Source organism: Capra hircus, chromosome 6 (genome assembly GCF_001704415.2).
Source record: "Capra hircus breed San Clemente chromosome 6, ASM170441v1, whole genome shotgun sequence".
In the NCBI taxonomy this organism is placed as follows: Eukaryota; Metazoa; Chordata; class Mammalia; order Artiodactyla; family Bovidae; genus Capra; species Capra hircus.
In genome coordinates, this window is record NC_030813.1 from 25,739,121 (window position 1) to 25,760,738 (window position 21,618).

The 21,618-nt window shown below is 41.5% G+C and overlaps 1 protein-coding gene across 2 annotated transcripts in view; it reads left to right on the forward strand.

Annotated features, from left to right (window-relative positions):
- Nucleotides 1-21,364, forward strand: part of LOC102173738 (alcohol dehydrogenase 4) — a 40,430-nt gene extending 19,066 nt beyond the window's left edge. The window contains exons 5-9 of one of the 2 annotated variants that reach the window (XM_018049288.1): nucleotides 4,384-4,615; nucleotides 9,860-10,120; nucleotides 15,064-15,199; nucleotides 15,687-15,825; nucleotides 20,901-21,363. In XM_018049288.1, coding sequence (XP_017904777.1) covers nucleotides 4,384-4,615; nucleotides 9,860-10,120; nucleotides 15,064-15,199; nucleotides 15,687-15,825; nucleotides 20,901-20,925 — 793 coding nt within the window. In that variant the 3' untranslated portion in view covers nucleotides 20,926-21,363. Of the gene's footprint in view, nucleotides 1-4,383; nucleotides 4,616-9,859; nucleotides 10,121-15,063; nucleotides 15,200-15,686; nucleotides 15,826-20,900 lie in introns of both variants that reach the window. The other variant, XM_018049289.1, reaches the window with a different exon arrangement.

Consider the following 21,618-nt stretch of genomic DNA (forward strand, 5'->3'; position numbering starts at 1 on the left):
TTGTTAGGGTTCATGTCCCATTCTCCCTCACTATCTGTCTCAGATTGAAAACATTTGGCTCCTTCTCCTCATACCTGGATATCATCTAAAAGAATTCAAGTGTCTTACCCAGCCTTATGACTTAACCTGGCATGATATTTACATCATCCTTTCCTCCACTCTTCTCCCAGAAGAGAAAGAATGAGTATGGCAAGCCTCTCAGGCGCATGCTGATGAGATACACAGGACAGACACTAAGCCTGTAGGGGCAACAGCTGTCCTCTGAGAAGATCCCAACTAGGATTATCAGGCAGGGAGACCTGGACTAGCAGCCCATAATCACATGGTTGCTTGTCTCATTGTGGGCCTTCAAAAGGCAAGGCATAAAGCCATCAACTTTGATAAGCTCCGGGAAATAACTCAAGGGCTAGATGAAAACCCAGCAAATTTCTAGCCAGGCTAACAGAAGCACTACAAAAATATACAAAATTAGATCTAAGTTCAGCAGAGGGCTTCCCTGGTGGTTCAGATGGTAAAACCCAACATTGGGAACCACGCGGCCGAGTGGTTCTCCTGGGTTTCCTTATCCTACTTTTCTCCACCAGGTGCCCTCTCCCAATAAAATCTCTTGCTTTGTCAGCACATGTGTCTCCTTGGACAATTCATTTCCGAGTGTTAGACAAGAGCCCAGTTTTGGGTCCTGGAAGGGGTCCACCTTCCTGCAACAAATGGCAACTCTGGTGAGATTCTTCTTCACTGAGACTGACATCCTGACCACTCGGGGTACTCAGGGGCCAGCTTGCCTGCCAATGGACCAGACCCAGCAGCTGCAACTGGGACCCTTTTGTCCCTGGGCTCCTCCTGATGTGGACAACTGGCCAGAGTGCCCTGACCAATAAGGAACAAGAGACTTTATTGACCTCTCTCCCCTTCCCTCTCTCTTTCCTCTCCTTAACCCTTCCTATCCTTCCCTGTTTTTCTAGTCCCCTGGTCCTGGATGCAGGAATCTGGTCAAAAGGCCCTCAGCCTGAGCTGAGGATTGGAGACTGATCACCTCCTCTTGGCAGAGAACGCGAATTCTGGTTCTGGTCTCTTGGCAGAGAACGCGAATTCTGGTTCTGGTCTGGTCTGATTTCTGGTAGGGCCGAGTTCCAGCCCCCCCTTCTCTGGAGGCCCAGGAAAAAGTCCCATAACGCCTGGGCATGTGTAGGTGGCAGGAGATGTCTGTAAGGCCACCCCTTTCGCCCCCCCTCTCCCGCCTCCTCTCCCTTCTTCTTTCAACCTGGATTCCTTTCCTCCCTTGAAATCTTTGATGTTAGTACTTGGATTCTTACATTTGAGGGCTTCCCTGGTGGTGCAGAGGTTAAAGCGTCTGCCTGCAACGTGGGAGACCTGGGTTCAATCCCTGGGTCGGGAAGATCCCCTGGAGAAGGAAATGACAACCCACTCCAGTATTCTTGCCTGGAGAATCCCACGGACGGAGGAGCTTGGTGGACTACAGTCCACGGGTTGCAAAGAGTCGTACACGACTGAGCGACTTCACTTTCACTTTCAGCAGAGGGCACCATTGTCCTTAATATCCATTTTATCTCCCAGTCGTCCCCAGATACCCAAAAGGCAGAAGGCCCTCAAACCCCTCAACGAGACCTTTTAAATTTAGCCTTTAAAATTTTTCAATAACCGGGAAGAATAGGCAAAGCTAGAGAAGGCCCAAAGAGATCAGGCCAAATGCCACCTTTTAGCCCTTGCCCTACATGACTCCAAGCCGCCATCAACCAACAAAGAAAGGAAGCCACCTGGACCCTGCTTCACATGCGGCAAAGAAGGCCACTGGACACGCTCGTGCCTAAAGCCAAGGCCCCCTCCAGGTCCATGTCCCAGCTGTGGCATAACGAGATATTGGAAGATCAACTGCCCAAATCCACCTCCAAGGATCCGGACATTCCCCTCCTGGTTCTGAGCAGGAGTCCTCCGACCCAGCTCTGCCCAGCTTCCACAGACTTGCCACTGAAGACTGAAGGTGCCCAGGGCCCCAGAGCCTGACTCTCATTACCTCTACGGAGCCCAGGGTAACTCTTACAATGGCAGGACCGCTTACAAGCCTTCACCAACTGAACTATCCATGAGCTACTTCTAACTCACTCAGATTATCAAAAACTTTGACCCCACACAAAACCCCTTGACCCGCAATGCAGCCTTTTCTTATCTTACCCCCACAATGTCTTATCTTACCCCCATGATGCCCCTGCCCTGAAGGAAGTAGTTACAGAAGATTGACCTTTGGCCCTTATCCTAAATCAAAAAGGCTGGAATGATAGGACCCACATGGGGTCTCATTGATAAGGTGGCTCATTATGTCGACCTTGCAAACGAAAAGTAAAATCACAGTGATCTGTGAGACTGACCAAATTGCCCAAATGGCATCCTGTTATCTCACTGGCACTTATCTTCTCAAAGCTGCAAGGCCACCAGATTCCAGACCTCTGGCTATGTGACCATCCCTTCAGAGAATTTTTCATTGGTATAAGAAGGACTCTGTCAGAAAGGGAGAACACTGGTTCTCCTTAAGAGCCAGTCACTCTCTCTTTTCCCTCTAATAAATTTCCTTTTTCTTGCCTGACTGCCCAGCTCACTCTCTTTTCCTCTGCACTCGCCTTACAGCTGTCTGAGCTTCTCTTACTTCAACTGTTTGAGTTTCTTTGAAACCAGCGTAGTCTGAGGTCATAATGAGACAGGGGTTGTTTGGACCGCTACTTGGGCAGTTTGAATCTCAGTTTGGATTTTTACTGAGGCAACCCTTCTGGGCGGGGGGCAGGGGGGGCCTGACTTTCAGTTTGGAGCCCCGGGTACGGGGGCAAAGTAGGAAGACAGAAGGGAGCTGAAGGTTTCATACCCAAATCTACACCCGTAGGACACAAGTCTGGCATGTCTTGCAGAGAAAAAGGTCAACACATATGCTACTTCTACCCATTCCCCTTGTTTTCTACAGAACTGGCCTAATTGTAAAATAGTATTATAATTAAGAGGCCCTCCAACTGGCTACCATTTGCCTTCCTCCAATGGATACCGTGGCCATGCAGTACCACATAGGAAGATCAGGCATACCGTCTTTAAGCTCTAAGGATCAAATCTATCTATCCCAGTTTTTCAGGATACAGTTCAAAGGAGTGAGGCTGGAATTGTTAGCTCCCATCTGTAAGAGAGAAAAAAAGTGACCAGCACCATCTTTCTACCGGAGGCGTCCCTCCCTGCTCTAGATGGGGATGTAGACAGACTTTCCACCGAAGCTTTCCTTCCCTTGTCTGACTTAGTCTGTCCCTTACTGACGCAGGCACCATACTCATACCTCCTGGTTCTACCACCGAGGCGGGGTGGAGATGCATCAGGGATATACCTGATGGCATCCCAGACTGATTTTCAGTTCCTTACCTGCCTGTTACCCTCTCACTTCTACAGAGGATGAGAGAGAAATGCAATGTGTCACAGTAATTTATTCCAAGGCCACATGGATTGGAGCTAGATTTTGAACCTAGGCAGTCTGGATCCGGGGTCAAAAATCCTAATTGCCCTATTTTTTACTTAGACTATAGAAACGAAATATTTATCTTTAATGCTAACTGAAACTAGTTATTTCAGAAGCTAAAATTTTACTGCTCATATCTATGCATGCATGCGTGCTCAGTGGCTACAGCCATGTTGGACTCTTTGCGACTCAATGGACCATAGCCCTCCAGGCTCTTCTGCCCATACTGTGCCTCAATTTACTCATCTATAAAAAGGAGACAATAATAATACCTACTTCACAGGGTTGTTGCAGATAATCAAAAAATGAATAGACCCTTTTGCAAACCTCTAATGAAATAATAGATTTTGACAATGACTATCAGTTCTTTCCAGCATCACAAAGAGATAAGCTATTACATGCCTCCAGATGAAAATACACTACACTATTTTAGCAGTATTCCTACAAAAACATAAAATTTGAATCAGATCAAGCATTTAAATCAAAAATACTAGTTTAGGGGAAATACAGCGATGGAGAAATATGTTAAACCAGATTATAGGAACATAATCAGAAAAATCTAGATTCAAGAAAATTCTGTAGAACAAATAACTATTCAACAAAAAAACTGCGGGGGAACAAACAAGAGGTAGGGTGAGAACCTATAAATCAAAAGAAATAAGAGACACACCAACCAAATGAAATCTGTAGAATTAAAAGAATCTTTTAGAGACACATACTGAAATATTTACAGATGAAACAGTGATGTCTGAGATTTACTTGAAAATAGTCCAAAGTGGGGAGGGTAGGTGCTTGCATCAGGGAGCAGGTAGGTACTTTTTTTCAGGAAAGTTATCAGTTGTCCATCAACTTTCCCTTTTTTGTATCTTTTTTTTCCCTAGGAATTTTAAAAACCCTTTGAGTGATCAAAAATTAATGGAAGATGGAACTAGCAGGTTTACCTGCAAAGGAAAACCAATTTACCATTTCATGGGGACCAGTACCTTCAGTCAATACACTGTGGTCTCAGATGTCAACCTTGCCAAACTAGAGGACGATGCCAATTTAGAGAGAGTTTGTCTGCTTGGATGTGGATTTTCAACTGGCTATGGAGCTGTCATCAACAATGCCAAGGTAAAATGGTTAATCACCAGGCTGTGTAAGATAGATGTTATGGGAGGCAGCATGATAAAGCAGCCAGATTTATCTTCAAAAACTAGCTCTGTCATTTATTACCTTTGTGACTCTAGGCAAGATATTTAACCTCTCCACTCCTCTCTCTCTACTGTAATATCTACTACAAATAGTTGTAGGGATAATTAAACCATATTACATATGCAAGGCATCTGGCCCAGAGGCTAGCATATAGCTGGCACCCAGTTCATGTTCATTTCCTTTCCTTTACTACTATGTTAGATTATTGACTATCCCTGATTTAAGTACAGTCTGCTTAAACATGTCCCCTAAATATGTCCCTTGTCCTGGGACAGCAGATCCGGTCAAGAGACAACAGAAACTACACCCATATAGCCACCTAGTTTCTCCCTGATGCAGCAGATTAGAAAGTGAAAGTGAAAGAAAGTGAAGTCGCTCAGTCGTGTCTGACCTTTGCGACCCCGTGGACTGTAGCCAGGCTCCTCGGTCCATGAGGTTCTCCAGGCAAGAATACTGGAGTGGGTTGCCATTTCCTCTCTCTCAAATGTAGTAATTCATCTCTATGTCTCACTTTACCCCTTTGTGGCTTCAAGGGAGGGTCTCAGATGGCAGCCCTGATGGTGGCAACGTGCATCCCTGAAATTCCATGTTAGAATTTAGAAGCTTTTTACAAAGTTCTTCAACTGACAGACTAGAGAGATCTCACTATCACTTGGATGCTTCAAACGACCTTCTTTTTTTTCTATTTTTTCTTTTCTTTCTTTTTTTTAAATTTGTACTGCCTGCCTGCAAGCAAAGGCTCCCCTTCCATCCACTCCCACTTCCTCCTCCCTCTGGTGCCACCTGAGAAGCTGGTCCCCAGGCTGCCCTCACTGTCCCCATGCAGCACCCCGGATAGGTGAACCCACCCCCTTGCCTCCAAGCGCTCCCCCACAGGCAGATCTGAGCACACTATCCATCTTTCTTGTCCTGCCCTTAGTTACCCTTTCTCCCTCTCTCCATCCGTCCACTAGCGCTCGCTCTCTGCCTATTTCAAGGGCCTCATTCTAAGCTTCAGGAGGCTGAGGGAAAGCACAGAGCTGCCAGAGTCAGGCACATGTAGGTTCAAACCCCACTCTACCACTTCTGCAGGATTTTGCATGCTCAGTTGCTAAGCTGTGTCCAACTCTTTGCAACCCCATGGATTGTAGCCCACAAGGCTCCTCTGTCCGTGCAATTTCCCAGGCAAGAATACTGGTAACCTCCTTATTTGAACCTCCTTGACATCAATCTTTATCCCTTAACTCTAAACCGCAAAATGCAACCAGAGTGGTCTTCCTAAAAGCAACAAAATCTGGAGATTTCATTCCCCTTTAAGTAGTCCCCTTTTCCTTCAATATGCTAGTCATTCTTTCTATTTCCTTTCATGGCTCGCTGTTCCCCTGGGCCTGACCCCCAGGCTCTGGGTTCTAAATATGGCCTCTAGACTTTTCACACCTGGCTCCCACCAACACTGCCTGGAAAGCTCCCCCACTTCTTCTGTCTGACTCCAGTTATTTGTCACTTCCCATTGGAAACCTACTCCATCCTCCCAGGCATGCATTGGGCATCCCTCACAGTTTCCCCTAAAGTATCTGTATTTATCCCTTTCTTCCTTCTTATCACATTATGGAGATATTTCCCACTTATTTCTCCTTCTTATTAGATGATTTGCTCCATAAGGACAAGAATTCTCTCTTGTTCATTGTGATGGCTCTGGAGCCTAGCCTTGTGCCTGACACATAGTATGAGCTTGGAAAATTTTCAGCAAGTGAATGAATAAAGCCGGGTTCATATGTAATCCCTAAAACATCTTGGTGAGGCTTGGTCCTCAGCTTTGCAATCCAACTGTTCTTTTTTATAAGATTACATAGAGTTGTTCAGTGTCAAGAAAATGAAGTCAGCCTAACCAAAATAAAAGGCTGACCTAGTAGCCAAAATATCAAGATACAACTTTTTGTTGAGAGTTGTATCAGTCAAGCAGATAGGGATACTATTCTTGGCTCTCAGTATATTATCTCTTTCTAAAAATTGATTCATTCATTTATTCATTAGCAAAAATTTAAGACTATATGGGAAGTGAAACTATAATCTGAAGGCTCCTACAGGAAGGGCATTGTTAGTTGGGAGGAGTTAAGAGCTGAGTGACCCTGGCAGTCAAGGCATATTTTCCTCTAGATAACACTGGAGACATGGGAAAGAATTACTGTTCTTTGCTACAATCGCCAGCACCACCACCACCACAGCCACCTTTTCACCCTGCCCTTTTCTGGACTCCATGTCGACTATCACCTTCTACCACTGGAGTCTTTCTTCAGGGATATTAACCCTTGAGATTCAGCCATAATTTTCTTTTAAATCTAGTCAAAGCTTACCTAAATTCTCAGAATCTGTTCTTCCTGATGCTGAAGAACAGCTAATCCACCTCATGAGATACTCAAAAAAGAGAAATAAATTTGATAGGAGCAAGTAAAAAGAAGTGAATTGTTAGTAATCTAGACAAAAGACAAGAGCTTTCATAATTTTTAATTACCTCTGAGAAGAAAAGTGATGCAATAACTCTGATTAATTATTAAGGACCATTCCCCCAGCATGACCAGAACTTGTTCTTTTCAATCTGTTTGCATTCCTTATTGCCAAATTAATTACATTTCATAGAGATCTTTAAAAGCATAAAAATGTCCTAAGAGTGTTGTCTGTAGATAGATAATCACACACTATTTAAAGCTCTATTTTTAAGTGGGGTTACACCTTATAACCTTCGCTTGTGGCTCAGTTGGTAAAGAGTTCACCTGCAATGCAGGAGACTGAGCTTCAATCCCTGGATTGAGAAGATGTCTGGGAGAAGGGCATGGCAATCCACTCCAGTATTCTTGCCTGGAGAATCCCATGGATAGAGAAGCCTGGTGGGCAACAGTCGATGGGGTTGTATAGAGTCGGAAATGACTAAACAACTAACACAAACAAAAAAGCAAACAGTACTTTATAATGACCCCCCCCCCACCCCGAACTGCAATTAAAGACACTTTTACACACAAGTGTCCAGTTGTATAACACAATTGGTACAGTGTATTCAGTTTAGGCACTGTTGTAAGCTATGCACGACAACTGTGTACAACATTGCTTCAATGAGAAAAATGCATGTCTACTTCCAGTTAGACTTACTGGCGAAATTTAAAACAGTCTCTGGAGAAATATATTTGGAAATATACTAAACTCATGCCACAGTATCATAGTAAAGATTACATAGTATGTATAGAACAGTGTTCTGAATATTTGCAAAATATATATATTCTTTTTCCCTGAGTGGCAAAAGCCAGTGTATGCATGTCTGCTGCTGCTGCTGCTGCTAAGTCACTTGAGTCGTGTCTGACTCTGTGCGACCCCATAGATGGCAACCCACCAGGCTCCCCTGTCCCAGGGATTCTCAAGGCAAGAATACTGGAGTGGGTTCCCATTTCCTTCTCCAATGCATGAAAGTGAAAAGTGAAAGTGAAGTCACTCAGTCGTGTCCAACTCTTAGTGACCCCATGGACTGCAGCCCACCAGGTTCCTCCATCCATGGGATTTTCCAGGCAAGAGTACTGGAGTGGGCTGCCATTGCCTTCTCCGGAGTATGACACATAAACTAAAGTAAAATAGTCTCTCTTTCCTTAACGGTTTTGTTTTCAAATTAGAATATATCAAGGACTTTTCCTGGACACATTTTCTCTTTCTCTTGGGTTTATGCTTTTAATTCTAACAGGTTCTTATCATCACTGGAAAATATTAATTGAACATATCTCTGTATAGTAGTTTTCCCACTATACCGCTCTACAAAATAGCATATTCCAGTTACAGCAGCTTTCCTTGTCATCTAACATATCATGTTTCTGTTGAATTCAATATAACAAACATTTACTACAGACAAAACATACAGAAGACTCCTTGATATCAATACGAAAGGTTATATGCCCTCAAAGACTTTAGTCCATGTGCACACACACAAAATCATTCAAAACTAATTTTAAATTATATGATATAGAAAAAGCAAAAAGATGGGTACTAATTTCTAATTGTAGAATCAAGAAACATTTCAAGGGTAGAGTGTGATTTAAGTTAGATCTAGACATACAGGTTATATTTTGACTAAAGGAAATAAGGTGAAAAGCACATCAAGCTGAGGGAACAGCATGAACTAAGGCATGGGGAAAGAAAACTGCAACATTTGGCTGTAGTTGTAGCACTGCGATGATTATGGAGAAGAAGTTGAAAGGTATCAGACCAAGATAATAAAAATCCTTCAATACCATGCAAAGACATACCTTCTTTGTTCCATTTGAATGAAGTGATGATTTGGGATGATCATGTTAATTTACATTCAGAGGCATATTATTGGTCATTCAAAACCAATCACAACATTAATACCAAAAAACCAAAAAAGACCTATTAGAAATACAGATGTCAAATTACTTGTGACTTTTTTTGATCTATATCTTAGTTAAATTTAATTTTTTATTTTATAACGCAATATAGTTGATTTACAATGTTGTGTTAGTTTCAGGTGTACAGCGAAATGATTCAGTTCTACATATACATATATCCATATGTAAATAGTGCTGCAATGAGCATTGGGGCTTGTGATCTATTTAAAATGAAGTTGCTCAGTCGTGTCCAACTCTTTGTGACTCCATGGGCTGTAGCCTACCAGGCTCCTCCGTCCATGGGATTTTCCAGGCAAGAGTACTGGAGTAGGTTGCCATTTCCTTCTCCAGGAGATATTCCTGACCCAGGGATTGAACTCAGGTCTCCTGCATTGTAGGCAGATGCTCTACCGTCTGAGCCACCAGAGAAGATCTATTTTAAAAAGAAACCAATAAGCCCTTTAAAATGTCTGGGCTTCAGTTTTTGTTCTCATAACACTAAAGGGAAAAGGAAGATAAGAGAATGATTTTTACTTGGGTTTGTAGAATTATGAGCTGATAATTCTAATTCCAATAGCCTTCAAATGTTTCTTCAAATTTAGCCAGTGATTCATACATTTTCACATTGGCAAATTTCCCCCATTTAGCTATATCATTTAGCTTTACAACAGACAGGCTTTAATATATCTGTTCCTGCCCCCACTTAACTCTGTCCCTTTTTTTGCTCCCGCTTCACTCTGTCCCTTTTTCAAAAATGGGAGCAGCTGCTTGAAAAGTTAATTTATAATGTTCTTGCCTGCAGGTCACACCTGGTTCTACCTGTGCCATCTTTGGCCTAGGAGGTGTCGGTCTCTCTGCTGTAATGGGTTGTAAAGCATCAGGAGCTTCCCGAATCATAGCTATTGACATCAATAGTGAGAAGTTTACAAAGGCCAAAGCCCTTGGAGCCACTGACTGCCTCAATCCTAAAGACCTAGACAAACCCATTCAAGAGGTCATCGTTGAAATGACCAATGGAGGTGTGGACTTTGCCTTTGAGTGTGCAGGAGGAGCTAAAATCATGGTATGTATTTTTTATTATAGGATATAATAAACATTGCTTATTGACATAATTAACATTGAAAATATATTAATATGTTTATATTTAATATTAATATTTATGTATATATAAGTTAAGTTTATATAAGCAATACTTATTAATATATTAGATGCCATTATATGTTACATAACATGTAATTAATTTTTATTTGTTATATTGCTAATTACTACTTAATATTAATGTGTTATTAACATGTGTTTATTCTTTCACATGAAATTCAGCAAAAACATTAAGAGAAAACTTAGAAATTAAAACTTGATGAAAAAATTGTGCCTATGAAAAGTGAGGGAAAAAGAAAAGGCAGTCCTAGAAGAGGGAATAGTGAGGGTGACTGGTGTGCCTCTTAACAGCCAAAGGTATCCACTCACATTAAAGTACAGTCAGGAGAGGGTAGCAACCTGCAAACAAGCCAATTCTGTCCATCAGATCTAAATAAACGGGCTGCAGAATCTTGCCTGGAGAAACCGAGGGACAGGGGAGCCTGGTGGGCTGCCGTCTATGGGGTCGCACAGAGTCGGACACGACTGAAGCAACTTAGCAGCAGCAGTAGAATTAGGTCCAAATTATGTGTAAAATTTTCAATTAAAAAAATCAACAAGCTGCAAAATTAAATCTAAATCCTTTTTTCCTAAACACTACAATTTTGATTCATTCAGATTTCTTCTCCTCTCAGGACAGGAAAGGAGGGCCCTTCTAAGTGCGGGGTCCTGAGAAACTGCATGATTGCAAATCCACACCTCTAGTTCTGTCTGTTCTGCTCCAGAAAATGGGATAAAGAGCCAACAGGCAACACAGGGATTAGTTAGCCTCCAGAGTGCGCAGCCTCAGTCTCCAGCAAATACTCGCTAATGCATATTTGCTCAAAGACACCATTAGGAAGAGTTTTGTTTTTGTTTTTTTTTTTAACAAGATGACTAGAGAAATCATCAACTAAATTTTCTGCGTATGGAGTCTTATTTCATTAGTGAGAACTGTGAACATTAATAGTTATGACACTCTTCCTTTTTATTTACACCTTCACTCAGCCTGGCTCCTAAAACTCTCCTCTAAGGAGAGGCTTTCCAGGTGGCACTAGTGGTAAAGAACCCACCTACCAATGCAGGAGACACAAGAGGCGAGGGTGTAATCCCCAGAGAAGGAAATGGCAACCCACTCCAGTATTCTTGCCTGGGAAATCCCATGGACAGAGGAGCCTGGTGGGCTACAGTCAAAAGGGTTGCAAAGTGTGTGTGTGTATGTTAGTCACTCAGTCATGTCTGACTCTTTGTGACCCCATGGACTGTAGCCCACCAGGATCCTCTGTCCATGGAATTTCCCAGGCAAGAATACTGGAGTGGGTCACCTTTCCCTTCTCCAGGGGATCTTCCCAACCCAGGGATTGAACCTGGGTCTCCACACTGCAGGCAGATTCTTTACCATCTGAATACCAGGGGTGCAAAGAGGCAGACACAACTGGGCACTGGGAGGCTATAAAGAATGCAATTCTGTACTTCAGTCTCCCAGGAGCAGGCTTTGCTGATTCTTCTCCTCAGTTCTCAGCTGACATGTCTTTCCCAGGAGAGAATGGAAATTGGGAAGAGCTGCTGAGAGCAATAGGCTGCCCTTCCTGGGTCTTGCCTCTCAGAATGGTTTCACTGCAAATGGTGTGACTGCTTAAGAGAGGATCTGGCCGGTAATAAGCGTATACACATATGTGCTCAGTTGCTTAGTCCTGTCTGACTCTTTGTGACCCCACAGACTGTAGCCCACCAGGCTCCTCTGTCCATGTGATTTCCTAGGCAAGAATACTGGAGTGGGTTGCAACTTTCTCATCTAGAAGATCTTCCCGACCTGTGTCTTCTGCATTGGCAGACAGATTCTTTACCACTGCACCACCTGGGAAGGACTCAATAAATGCTATTACTGAAATTCACTCAGGGAGGGCTCCTCATCCTGCACTGCTCCCCTGCATCCAAAGCTTCAGGCCCTACTTTTTAAATTGTCCTTGGAACCTGAGGACTGCAATGTGCCACATCCATTCCTCCACTTCCCACAGCTCACATGTTTCACAAACACTGAAATTCAGCCCATTTAACCTTATTTTTCTAGCACAGAGATTCTCAAAACTGGCTATACTTTAGAAGTATCTGGGGAGTTGTTTTTCAGTGTCAGCGAATAGACCATACCTAGGATATTCTCATGCACTGGGGACCAAGGTACTAATATTCTTTACAAGTTTCTCAAGCTGAGAACCACTGATCTAAATCTTTCAGGTTCCATTATTATCTTATTCATTACACCAAGAAATGTATTCTAAATTATGGATCAGAATCACACTAGAGAATCCAAATTAAAAAAGATAGGTTTATTTAACCACAAAAAATGAGCTGCCTACCCTTCCACCAAAGGAAAGGAAAGCTAAATTTCTAGGTTGTGGAAGACATTCCAGTAATGGGTATGAACTTGATTCTGATGATTTCTAATGCTCTAAAGCAGCCTAAGAAACCCAACAAAACAACTAGAGATTTACAGTAATGGACAATTTTATAAGATTTTGAGAATTAAAAATAATTATCATCAAAAGATATCAGAGGCTACTAAATAAAACCCTCTATTTGCATATAATATCCATTTAACTAAGTCATATTTATGGAGGTTAATTCCCTGCTTGGAGAAAAGCTCAGAAATGGAGAAAAGGGCAATAGGAAAGACGTTAAATTTAAAAATAAAGAGGAGGGTTCCTTGGCAGTCCAGTGGTTAAGACTCCACACTGTCACTGCAGAGGGCACAGGTTCAATCCCTGGCCAGCGAACTAAGATCCCTAAGCCACATGGCACAGCCAAACCCAAAATGGGAATAATCTAAGCAGCTCCCTTAAAGGTAACAAGCAGTGCCTGTGTGGTTTTCCTCTCTTTGTGGGTTCTTCTGTACAATATGCATTAAACAAAAATGCTTCTGCCATACAAGAAGTGTAGAAAGTAAAAGAGTTGCTATTTAGAAATGTTTGAAATTTTCAAAACTATAAATAAACACATATTCAAATAAAGATTTCAAAACACATTCTAAAAGTTCTAGGTCATTTTCCATCCCTGGTAAGACAGACAGCGACAGCGAGAGAAGAGGGAGAGAATATACCATACTTCAGACTGCTTCTTTCATATAGTGATCAGTGATGAAAAGAAACAGTATTTCTAGTGGAACTTCTGTAGAAGTAAAAGTCACGTTGACAAGTGAGAATCAAGTTGACTACGTACTATGGCAAAGGAGAAGAAAATGGCAACCCACTCCAGTACTCTTGCCTGGAAAATCCCATGGACAGAGGAGCCTGGTAGGCTACAATCCATGGGGTCACAAAGAGTGGGACACGACTGAGCGACTTCACTTTATTCACTTCACTCATTTCACACTTTATCACTGGAGAAGGAATTGGCAACCCACTCCAGTATTCTTGCCTGGAGAATCCCACGGACAGAGGAGCCTGGCGGGCCATGGTCCATGGGGTCGCAGAGAGTCAGAAATGACTGAAGTGACTGAGTACGCATCGCAAAGGATATGGGGTTCAGTTCAGTTCAGTTGCTCAGTTGTGTCCAACTCTTTGCGACCCCGTGAATCGCAGGACGCCAGGCCTCCCTGTCCATCACCAACTCCTGGAATTCACTCAAACTCACGTCCATCGAGTCTGTGATGCCATCCAGCCATCTCATCCTCTGTCGTCCCCTTTTCCTCCTGCCCTCAATCCCTCCCAGCATCAGAGTCTTTTCCAATGAGTCAACTCTTTGCATGAGGTGGCCAAAGTACTAGAGTTTCAGCTTTAGCATCATTCCTTCCAAAGAAATCCAGGGCTGATCTTGAGAATGGACTGGTTGGATCTCCTTGCAGTCCAATGGACTCTCAAGAGTCTTCCCCAACACCACAGTTCAAAAGCATCTTATGCTTTTCTTCTATGACATCAGTCTCAAAAGATTTTTAAATATTCGACTATACCACAGGGCTTCTACGTGGAATGGCCATCCACAAGTTTATATTTTTCTTAAACTTATTTATGTTTTCAATCTTGGCATTTCATATTCACTCCAAACCTGCAGTGGGTTAAGATAACAATATTTTTTCTTCTATCATGCAAAGATCAGTGCAAATCCTCTGGGTCCCTGTTTTCCATGTGGTGACTTGGCAATGAAGGAAGTTCTAATTTATGGCTTTACAATCTTAACACGAGGTTCTCCTGGTTGTTAGAGCTGAAGGGATAGCTGGCAGGTTGCCCACCGGCTTTTCCATTTTGGCCAGGAAATGGAACACATTACTCTGGCCGGTAGCCCAGAACTAGTCATATGACTGTATGTAACCACAGGAGAGCTAAAAACTATAGGGAAGCAGATGAAATGTTTGATGAGCAGCAGCCACTGTCATTTTCCGTTTAACTGTTTTGTCTTCTATTTTCAATAATATTTCTTTTAATTTATCCTACATTGAGATCTATTAAGTTTACAGTATATGCCTCATATTTACTTATTCACTCTCTCTTCATGACTTAATTTGGATCCTAAGCCTCTGGAATTGCAAATATCTTTGCATGTTCCATTGTAGATGGTCAAAAACTTGTTGAATCGAGTTTACAATATCATCTATAGATCTATGTGTATTTTTCTTGACATACAATGAAATACACTATAGGTTCAGCATTACTGTGGTATTAAACAGAGTAAAATATGTTTTGTTTTGTTTAAATATCATTTTTGATGGTGTTCAGAATTTTATTGGATGTGCTATCTGAAACAGAACATAAGTGAAAGTCTCAGTCTATATTATGACCATAAGGTCATAATGCAGAGTTGTGTAAATTTTCCCGGAAGCATTGAACACACCCACATTGCAGTTCATGTTCTACTTTTCTACCTACTCAGCTAATCTTTTTTTGTTTGACCTTCCAGAGAGCAGCCCTGGACAGTGTAACAGTAGGCTGGGGAGTATGCACTATCATTGCAGTAAATGTTAATGACAGTGGATTGAATGTTTCTGCAATGGAGCTATTAATGGGCCGCACTCTAACTGGAACAAGCTTTGGTGGTCAGTTTTTGTTTTCTTTTTTCTTCACAGTAGTACTCAAATTATCATAATGAAGGTTACTGAAAGGAAAGAAAAATTATTTTTAAAAAATATTGAGTGCCTAGAACATATCTGAAGACTACATGAAAGCTATTTATTCTATTGGTTACTTGAAAGTAAACAGAATTTTTATAGAAGGATAACTGTAATTTGCAAATTGAAATTCAATTTACATTAAAATAGACCAACATAGGGGAACAAAAGGTAGACTTGGATCAAACTGAGATAATTTCTTATCTAGAAATAGAAAATAATCTTGGATTTTTCTCTTGAAGAAAAAATTTAATAGATTAAAAATACAAAAAAAATAATTAAAGATGGCAGGAGGATAATCTATTTGAAACAACCCATATCTGACCTAAAAATTTCGTTCATTTGACAAACACCGGTTAAACTATCCCTTCATGTCAAGATCCATGTGTTTATTTGACATTTTGGGCAATTACAGGTTGGAAAAGTGTCACTTCTGTTCCAAAGCTGGCTGCTGACTACAAGAATAAGAAATTGGATTTGGATGCATTGGTTTCCCATACTCTGCCTTTTGACAAAGTCAATGAGGCATTTGACCTAATGTACCAAGGAAAAAGGTAAATTACCAGATGAGTGAGTAGTCTGAAAAATCTTTACAATGATTCTATTTTCATTTGATGTTGAAAACTAACCAGTTTTTCTTTTCTGACACTTCCACATTATCAAAAGTACTCAAAGCCCTTAAAAGATTAAATAGTGGCCATTTGGAAAAAAGAAAAGCTTCCTACTCTATCTCCCAAATATACATGGAGTATATTAAGTCATGTCTGATTCTTTGTGACTCCATGGACTGCACCACACTAGGCTTCCCTTGTCTTTCACTATCTCCCCAGACAGTCTTTCACTGTCTCTCACTATCTTCTCTCTCTTTCACTAATTCATTCTCTCTTTGCTCAAAGTTATGTCCATTGAGTCAGGGATGCCATCTAACCATCTCATCCTCTGTCACCCACTTCTCTTCCTGCCCTCAATCTTTCCCAGCAGAAAGGTCTTTTCCAATGAGTCAGCTCTTCACATCAGGTGGTCAAAGTATTGGAGCTTCAGCTTCAGCATCAGTCCTTCCAATGAATATTCAGAGTTGATTTCCATACACTGTTCCAAAATAGAGTGATGGTATAAACTGACACACATTTTCCCCTTTGTAAACAATTTTTAACTCAGTTGGGACTACTCTGGAGAGAGAGTGATTTCTAGATTATAATGTCAGGTTCCTTTGGTACATTATTGCCCTGGATCTGGAATCACTGTGGTCTGCAATTGACATAGAGGGCCCACTCCAGGTCCTTCATTATCAGATTCAAATGAAAACCATGAAAATGTGAGCAGTGGGGGGCAGATGTCCAATACTTCAAGGATCTCCCAACTTTCTCATTTTCTAGGTTTGTCATGGGTATCCTGTAAGTAATTCAAGTCTACAATTTCAGCTATATTGTGCTCTCCTGGCATAGACCCTAAGAACTGATTTATAAAAGTGTCCCAATTATGGGATCCCTAGTAACTGGGGAGCAAGACTAGGATCAATGATTTTGGTTAAAATAACCACAGCACAGGTCAACGGGAGCAAAGGACAAAACACCAGGAACAGTATTGAATAGAGAAAATGCAAAAAGGCAACAAAAAGAAAATATATCACAAAAGAGGCAGGGGAAAACCATACAGTTAAATGACAGGAATCTGAAGCAGAGAATAAATGTTGCAAAAGAAGAAAATAGGTCCACAGTGTGAAGACCCAGGATATTTCCTGAGGAAGAAACCTGAGAAAATATCTCTACTATATGAACTTCCTAATTTGCAAATGTGTTCACTGCGACATATCAAAAGGAACGTCAATAAAAAGAAAGGAAATCATCCCTGCTGAGTGAGGTGAAGATAATTTTCTTTGCAGTTTGAGAGCAGACTCCCTGTGCTTTCAGATAGCTTCACAGAAAAGGAATGTGTGAAGAAGAAACTGAATCTCTTGCATGAATTTCTGCAAACAGAAATAAAGAAGCAGTTATGTGACTATGTAAATTACATACAGAAGAATTATCAGTGGAGGGCTACTTGGGTAAAATCAAATCCTTTTTATATAAAGATCTGTCCTTCGAGAACAGAGCTCAGGCTTTCAGTTGGGAAGTGAATGGATGTCTAGATTCAAATGAAAACCATGAAAATGTGAGCAGTGGGGGGCAGATGTCCAATACTTCAAGGATCTCCCAACTTTCTCATTTTCTAGGTTTGTCATGGGTATCCTGTAAGTAATTCAAGTCTACAATTTCAGCTATATTGTGCTCTCCTGGCATAGACCCTAAGAACTGATTTATAAAAGTGTCCCAATTATGGGATCCCTAGTAACTGGGTAAAGACTGCAGAATGAGAACAGCAGAGGAAAACGAGTCCCCCAAACTCGTTTCTAAACTTTGTATACTGAGAAAAAGCAAGTCTGATGAGAAACAAAGTTTAGGCCCACCCAGGATTATAAGGCAAACTAGCAGGCAGACCACCATCACATCTCATTTCACAAGGAGACCTGAGGAAGAAATTGAAAGACCAAAATTGGACAGTTTTGTCAATGAAGAAGAAAAGGACCAAGAGGAAAAAAGACATAAAGTCACATCCAGAGAACCAGTTGCTAGACCACTTGCTGCAGAAGAACCAGAAAGAGTAAAACCCGTAAACACACTTGGAAATGGAAGAACAAAGACATGAAGAGATTTAGAAGTCAAGCAAAGAACCAACACCTAAACAGAAATCTAAGGAGGAGCCACACAGAACCAGAAGTTCAGGCTGAAATGGATAAAGGAGATGAGAAAGATGGAAAGAAACACAAAAGACAACCCAAAGACTCTAGCTGCCAGAGACATGAAGAAAAATACCCTGAAAGAGTAAAATCACAAGTTTCTCATTACAAAGATGAGGATGAAAAATTCTGGAAACTGGAAGTCCAAGATTAAAGTGCCAGCAGAGAGGAGAAGAGATGGAAAACTACATCCAAAGACCCAACTGAGAAAAAGAAAAAACAGCTCAAACTAAAACAGTGGTGTCCTCCAAGACCCACCCTCTGAAGTGCATTCAGTGCAGACAGTACCTGGATGATATCACATCAGACCTCTTGGAGCTGTTCCTAGTAGGCAAATGTGAGGACATGTAGCTTTTCACACATTCACAGCAAAGTAAAGGTCTAGAAAGTCCTGTCAGAAAACTAGGCCTTGGAGGGGGCATGGATTCTGATGCCCTGATGGCAGAGGATGATAGGGAGACCTATATCCACAAGCAGTGGTATGATCAAGACTATGAGAGATTTGAGTTCCCACCAAAAACTCAGCTGATGGAGGAAAAGTAAAAAGTCTACACAAGCTGTGCGTATCTGACTGAAATGAGGCAACAAGAAATTCCCAAGATCACAGAGCAGCTTGAGCACCTGGATGGCCGAGTTCCCTACGGTTCAGTTACCAAGCATGTCATTCAATATCAAGTGGGTGAAAGTGCATATACCTCTACCCTGAGGCCTTCACGGTGGACACGCAGCTGTCCAGTCCTGTAAAACACTCACAGAAGGAGCCTATGGATAAAGATCTAAATCCAGAATACTACCAGAAATACATCAAACTACATCAAAGGCAGAGACCTGGACACCCCTGAGTTATACTGAACTGGCCACATAAGACATCTTCTGTATCAAGAGTAATGACAAGCCCAATGAGAGAGACATCTTGTCTACAGGTGGGCAAAGGCCTCTGCTCTTCCAGGAGGCAGTCGATTCTGCCAGAAAATCGTGCCTACAATTGAGCTGTAACATTGCACACATGGTTGTGTTTTAAGAGTTAGGTAGAGGTAGTTCTTTCTCCCAAATGTTTCTAATTATCTGTGGGCACTGACAATGACCATAACTATCTGTCATAGCCCTTGCTTTTAGACCTCTATTTTAAAGTTGCAGAGCTCTTTCTGCAAAAGAAAGAAGTCCAGCGAATGACAGCAGCACAGGGGTGGAATGTGTGGGCTCTGTCTGAGCCACCTCCCAGGGATCCTTTAGTTCGGTTTATGACTATCTGCATTCTGTTCCTTCTCATGAGTCCCTTCCCACTCGCTGCTCTTTCTGGGCTCTCCTTCCTTCCTTTTCACAAGGTCTCTCCCTGTCCACACTTTTCCTAATATCTTGACTTCACTCAGTCTTTTTCTGGGATCCTAACAGTGGTTAGGAGCTAACCTGAAACTAATCCATACAGATATAAAGTTGCTTTACTTCCTAGCTATTGCAAAGTGAAGATTTTCTAGAGAAAAAAACAGGAAAAATAAGCATTATTCTTTAAGCTACACAGAGTAATTTAGTGTGTAAGCCCCACAATATCTTGTACAATCTCAATAACCCTGTAAGTAGTATTCATCACATTAGGAGTTGGATTAGGATTTAGGGCCTTACTGGGCTCCTCTAGTGACTCAGATGGTAAGGAATCTGCCTGCAATGTGGGACACCTGGGTTTGACCCCTGGGTTGGGAAGATCCCCTGGAGAAGAGAACAGTTATCCACTCCGGTATTGTGGTCTGGAGAATTCCATGGACAGAGGAGCCTGGCAGGCTGCAGTCCATGGGGTTGCAGAGCCTTGGACATGACTGAGCAACTTTCACTTTCCCTTTAGAGCCTTACTGGCATTCATAGCTCCTCCAGCACTCTTTTCTCAGTCATGGCATATATCCACAAGACTACTAAGAGCAGCCAAACGGAAAATGTTGCACTACTTTACCAATACCTGGGCAAGACTCCCGCACTATACCATGTAGGCCTGATAATCAGTGGAGAATGGAGGCCAAGGGGTAGACCACCTGAATGAGGTCTCCGGCTTCCCCCTGGCTCACCAAGAAAACCAGTTGACTGCCCACACAGCTAGAAAGGTGGCAAAAGAGAAGGCAGAGGATGGGCCTCCCCAGGGATGCTGATACATCCAGGTATGCTGATACCATACAGGAACAAGAAGTACAATTGCGGTTAGACCCTCCTGCCATACTAACTGCATAGTAGCAAGGTAGTGGAGGGAACACAGCACCCAGCTGGCCTCTCAAGATACACTGACCCTGACTTATAGTGCAGAAAGGCCACAGAAGTTCTCCTTCCATCGGAAGGTGTAGCTCCAGGTCCTGGGTGAAAACAGTATGTATGCTGGCAACCTGCTGATGCCAGGGATTTCACAGCTCCAACAGTAAGGTCCAGGAGAAGACTGCATATATTGAAGGAGAAGAAATCTTTGAATTCTCTGAAAGCAGCATTCCAACACATCAACCACTAATTTTTTTTGATGCCCAGTTTCCTCTAAGCTACAGGAGAGCCAAGAACAATTACCCCAAGACAAAAATCACACTACAGTCTCCACTGTAGTGGAGTACTCTACTTCTTTATAACACCAGTGGGCAGCAAGAACTTTGCCCAGAGTCAAGTGAGGGTCTCCAATTTTTCCCCAGGTTACTAACACCATATGAAACATTAGTAATGTCATGAATGGAAGTGGGTGACAAGATAAAAGAAATTAGGCTTAGCAAAGTAGGTATCTATACAGAAATATTAAACCCAATCTTGAAACAAACAAAAAAAATTATTTGTGGATTTTGGTGAAATTTACCATGCAAATTATACTGATTGTTGTTTTATTATTATTAACAGCATTCGGACAGTCCTGCTTTTTTGACAACACCAGGAACAATTTGGAATACTAGCTGACTAAATCTGAACCTGTCTGGTTAATCCATTACCTGATATGATGAATAATGATAGCCATCAGTTTAAACAGATATTTACAGGTAACACCCAATATTAAATAGCTATAAAAATTATAGCATTTGCATCTATAAAATACATCAATATTTCCTATGTTAAATAAGCTTAATAGTTGATATGTTTGTGAAGAGAGTCATATGATGTTTGGATATTGTTTAAAACTAGTTCTGAGAGCTGGAAGTGGGGAATGAAGGGGTCACAAATTAAACTAGATTGTCTATATGTTTATAATTTTTTAGGTGGGGTGAGAGATATATGGGATTTCATTATACTGCTCTCTCTACTGTTGTATATGTTTTCATTTTTCCATAATAAAAATCTTTTTACCAGAAAAAAATCATTATTGATATGTACACTGTAATAAGATACATATATCTTTAAAACACGCATCATTATGTAACACAATTTAAAATAAGTAACAAGCTATTCTTCCCTAATTAGCTGCTAAATAATTTTAATACCTGTTCATTTCTCTTAGCTCCACTTCACCACTGTGAACTATAATCACAAGTAGTGGGATATCAGAAACTATATAAATAAGTGTATATATATTTTTTTTAGAAAATATATTTATACTCTCTAATTTCTGTTTTTATTAAATAAG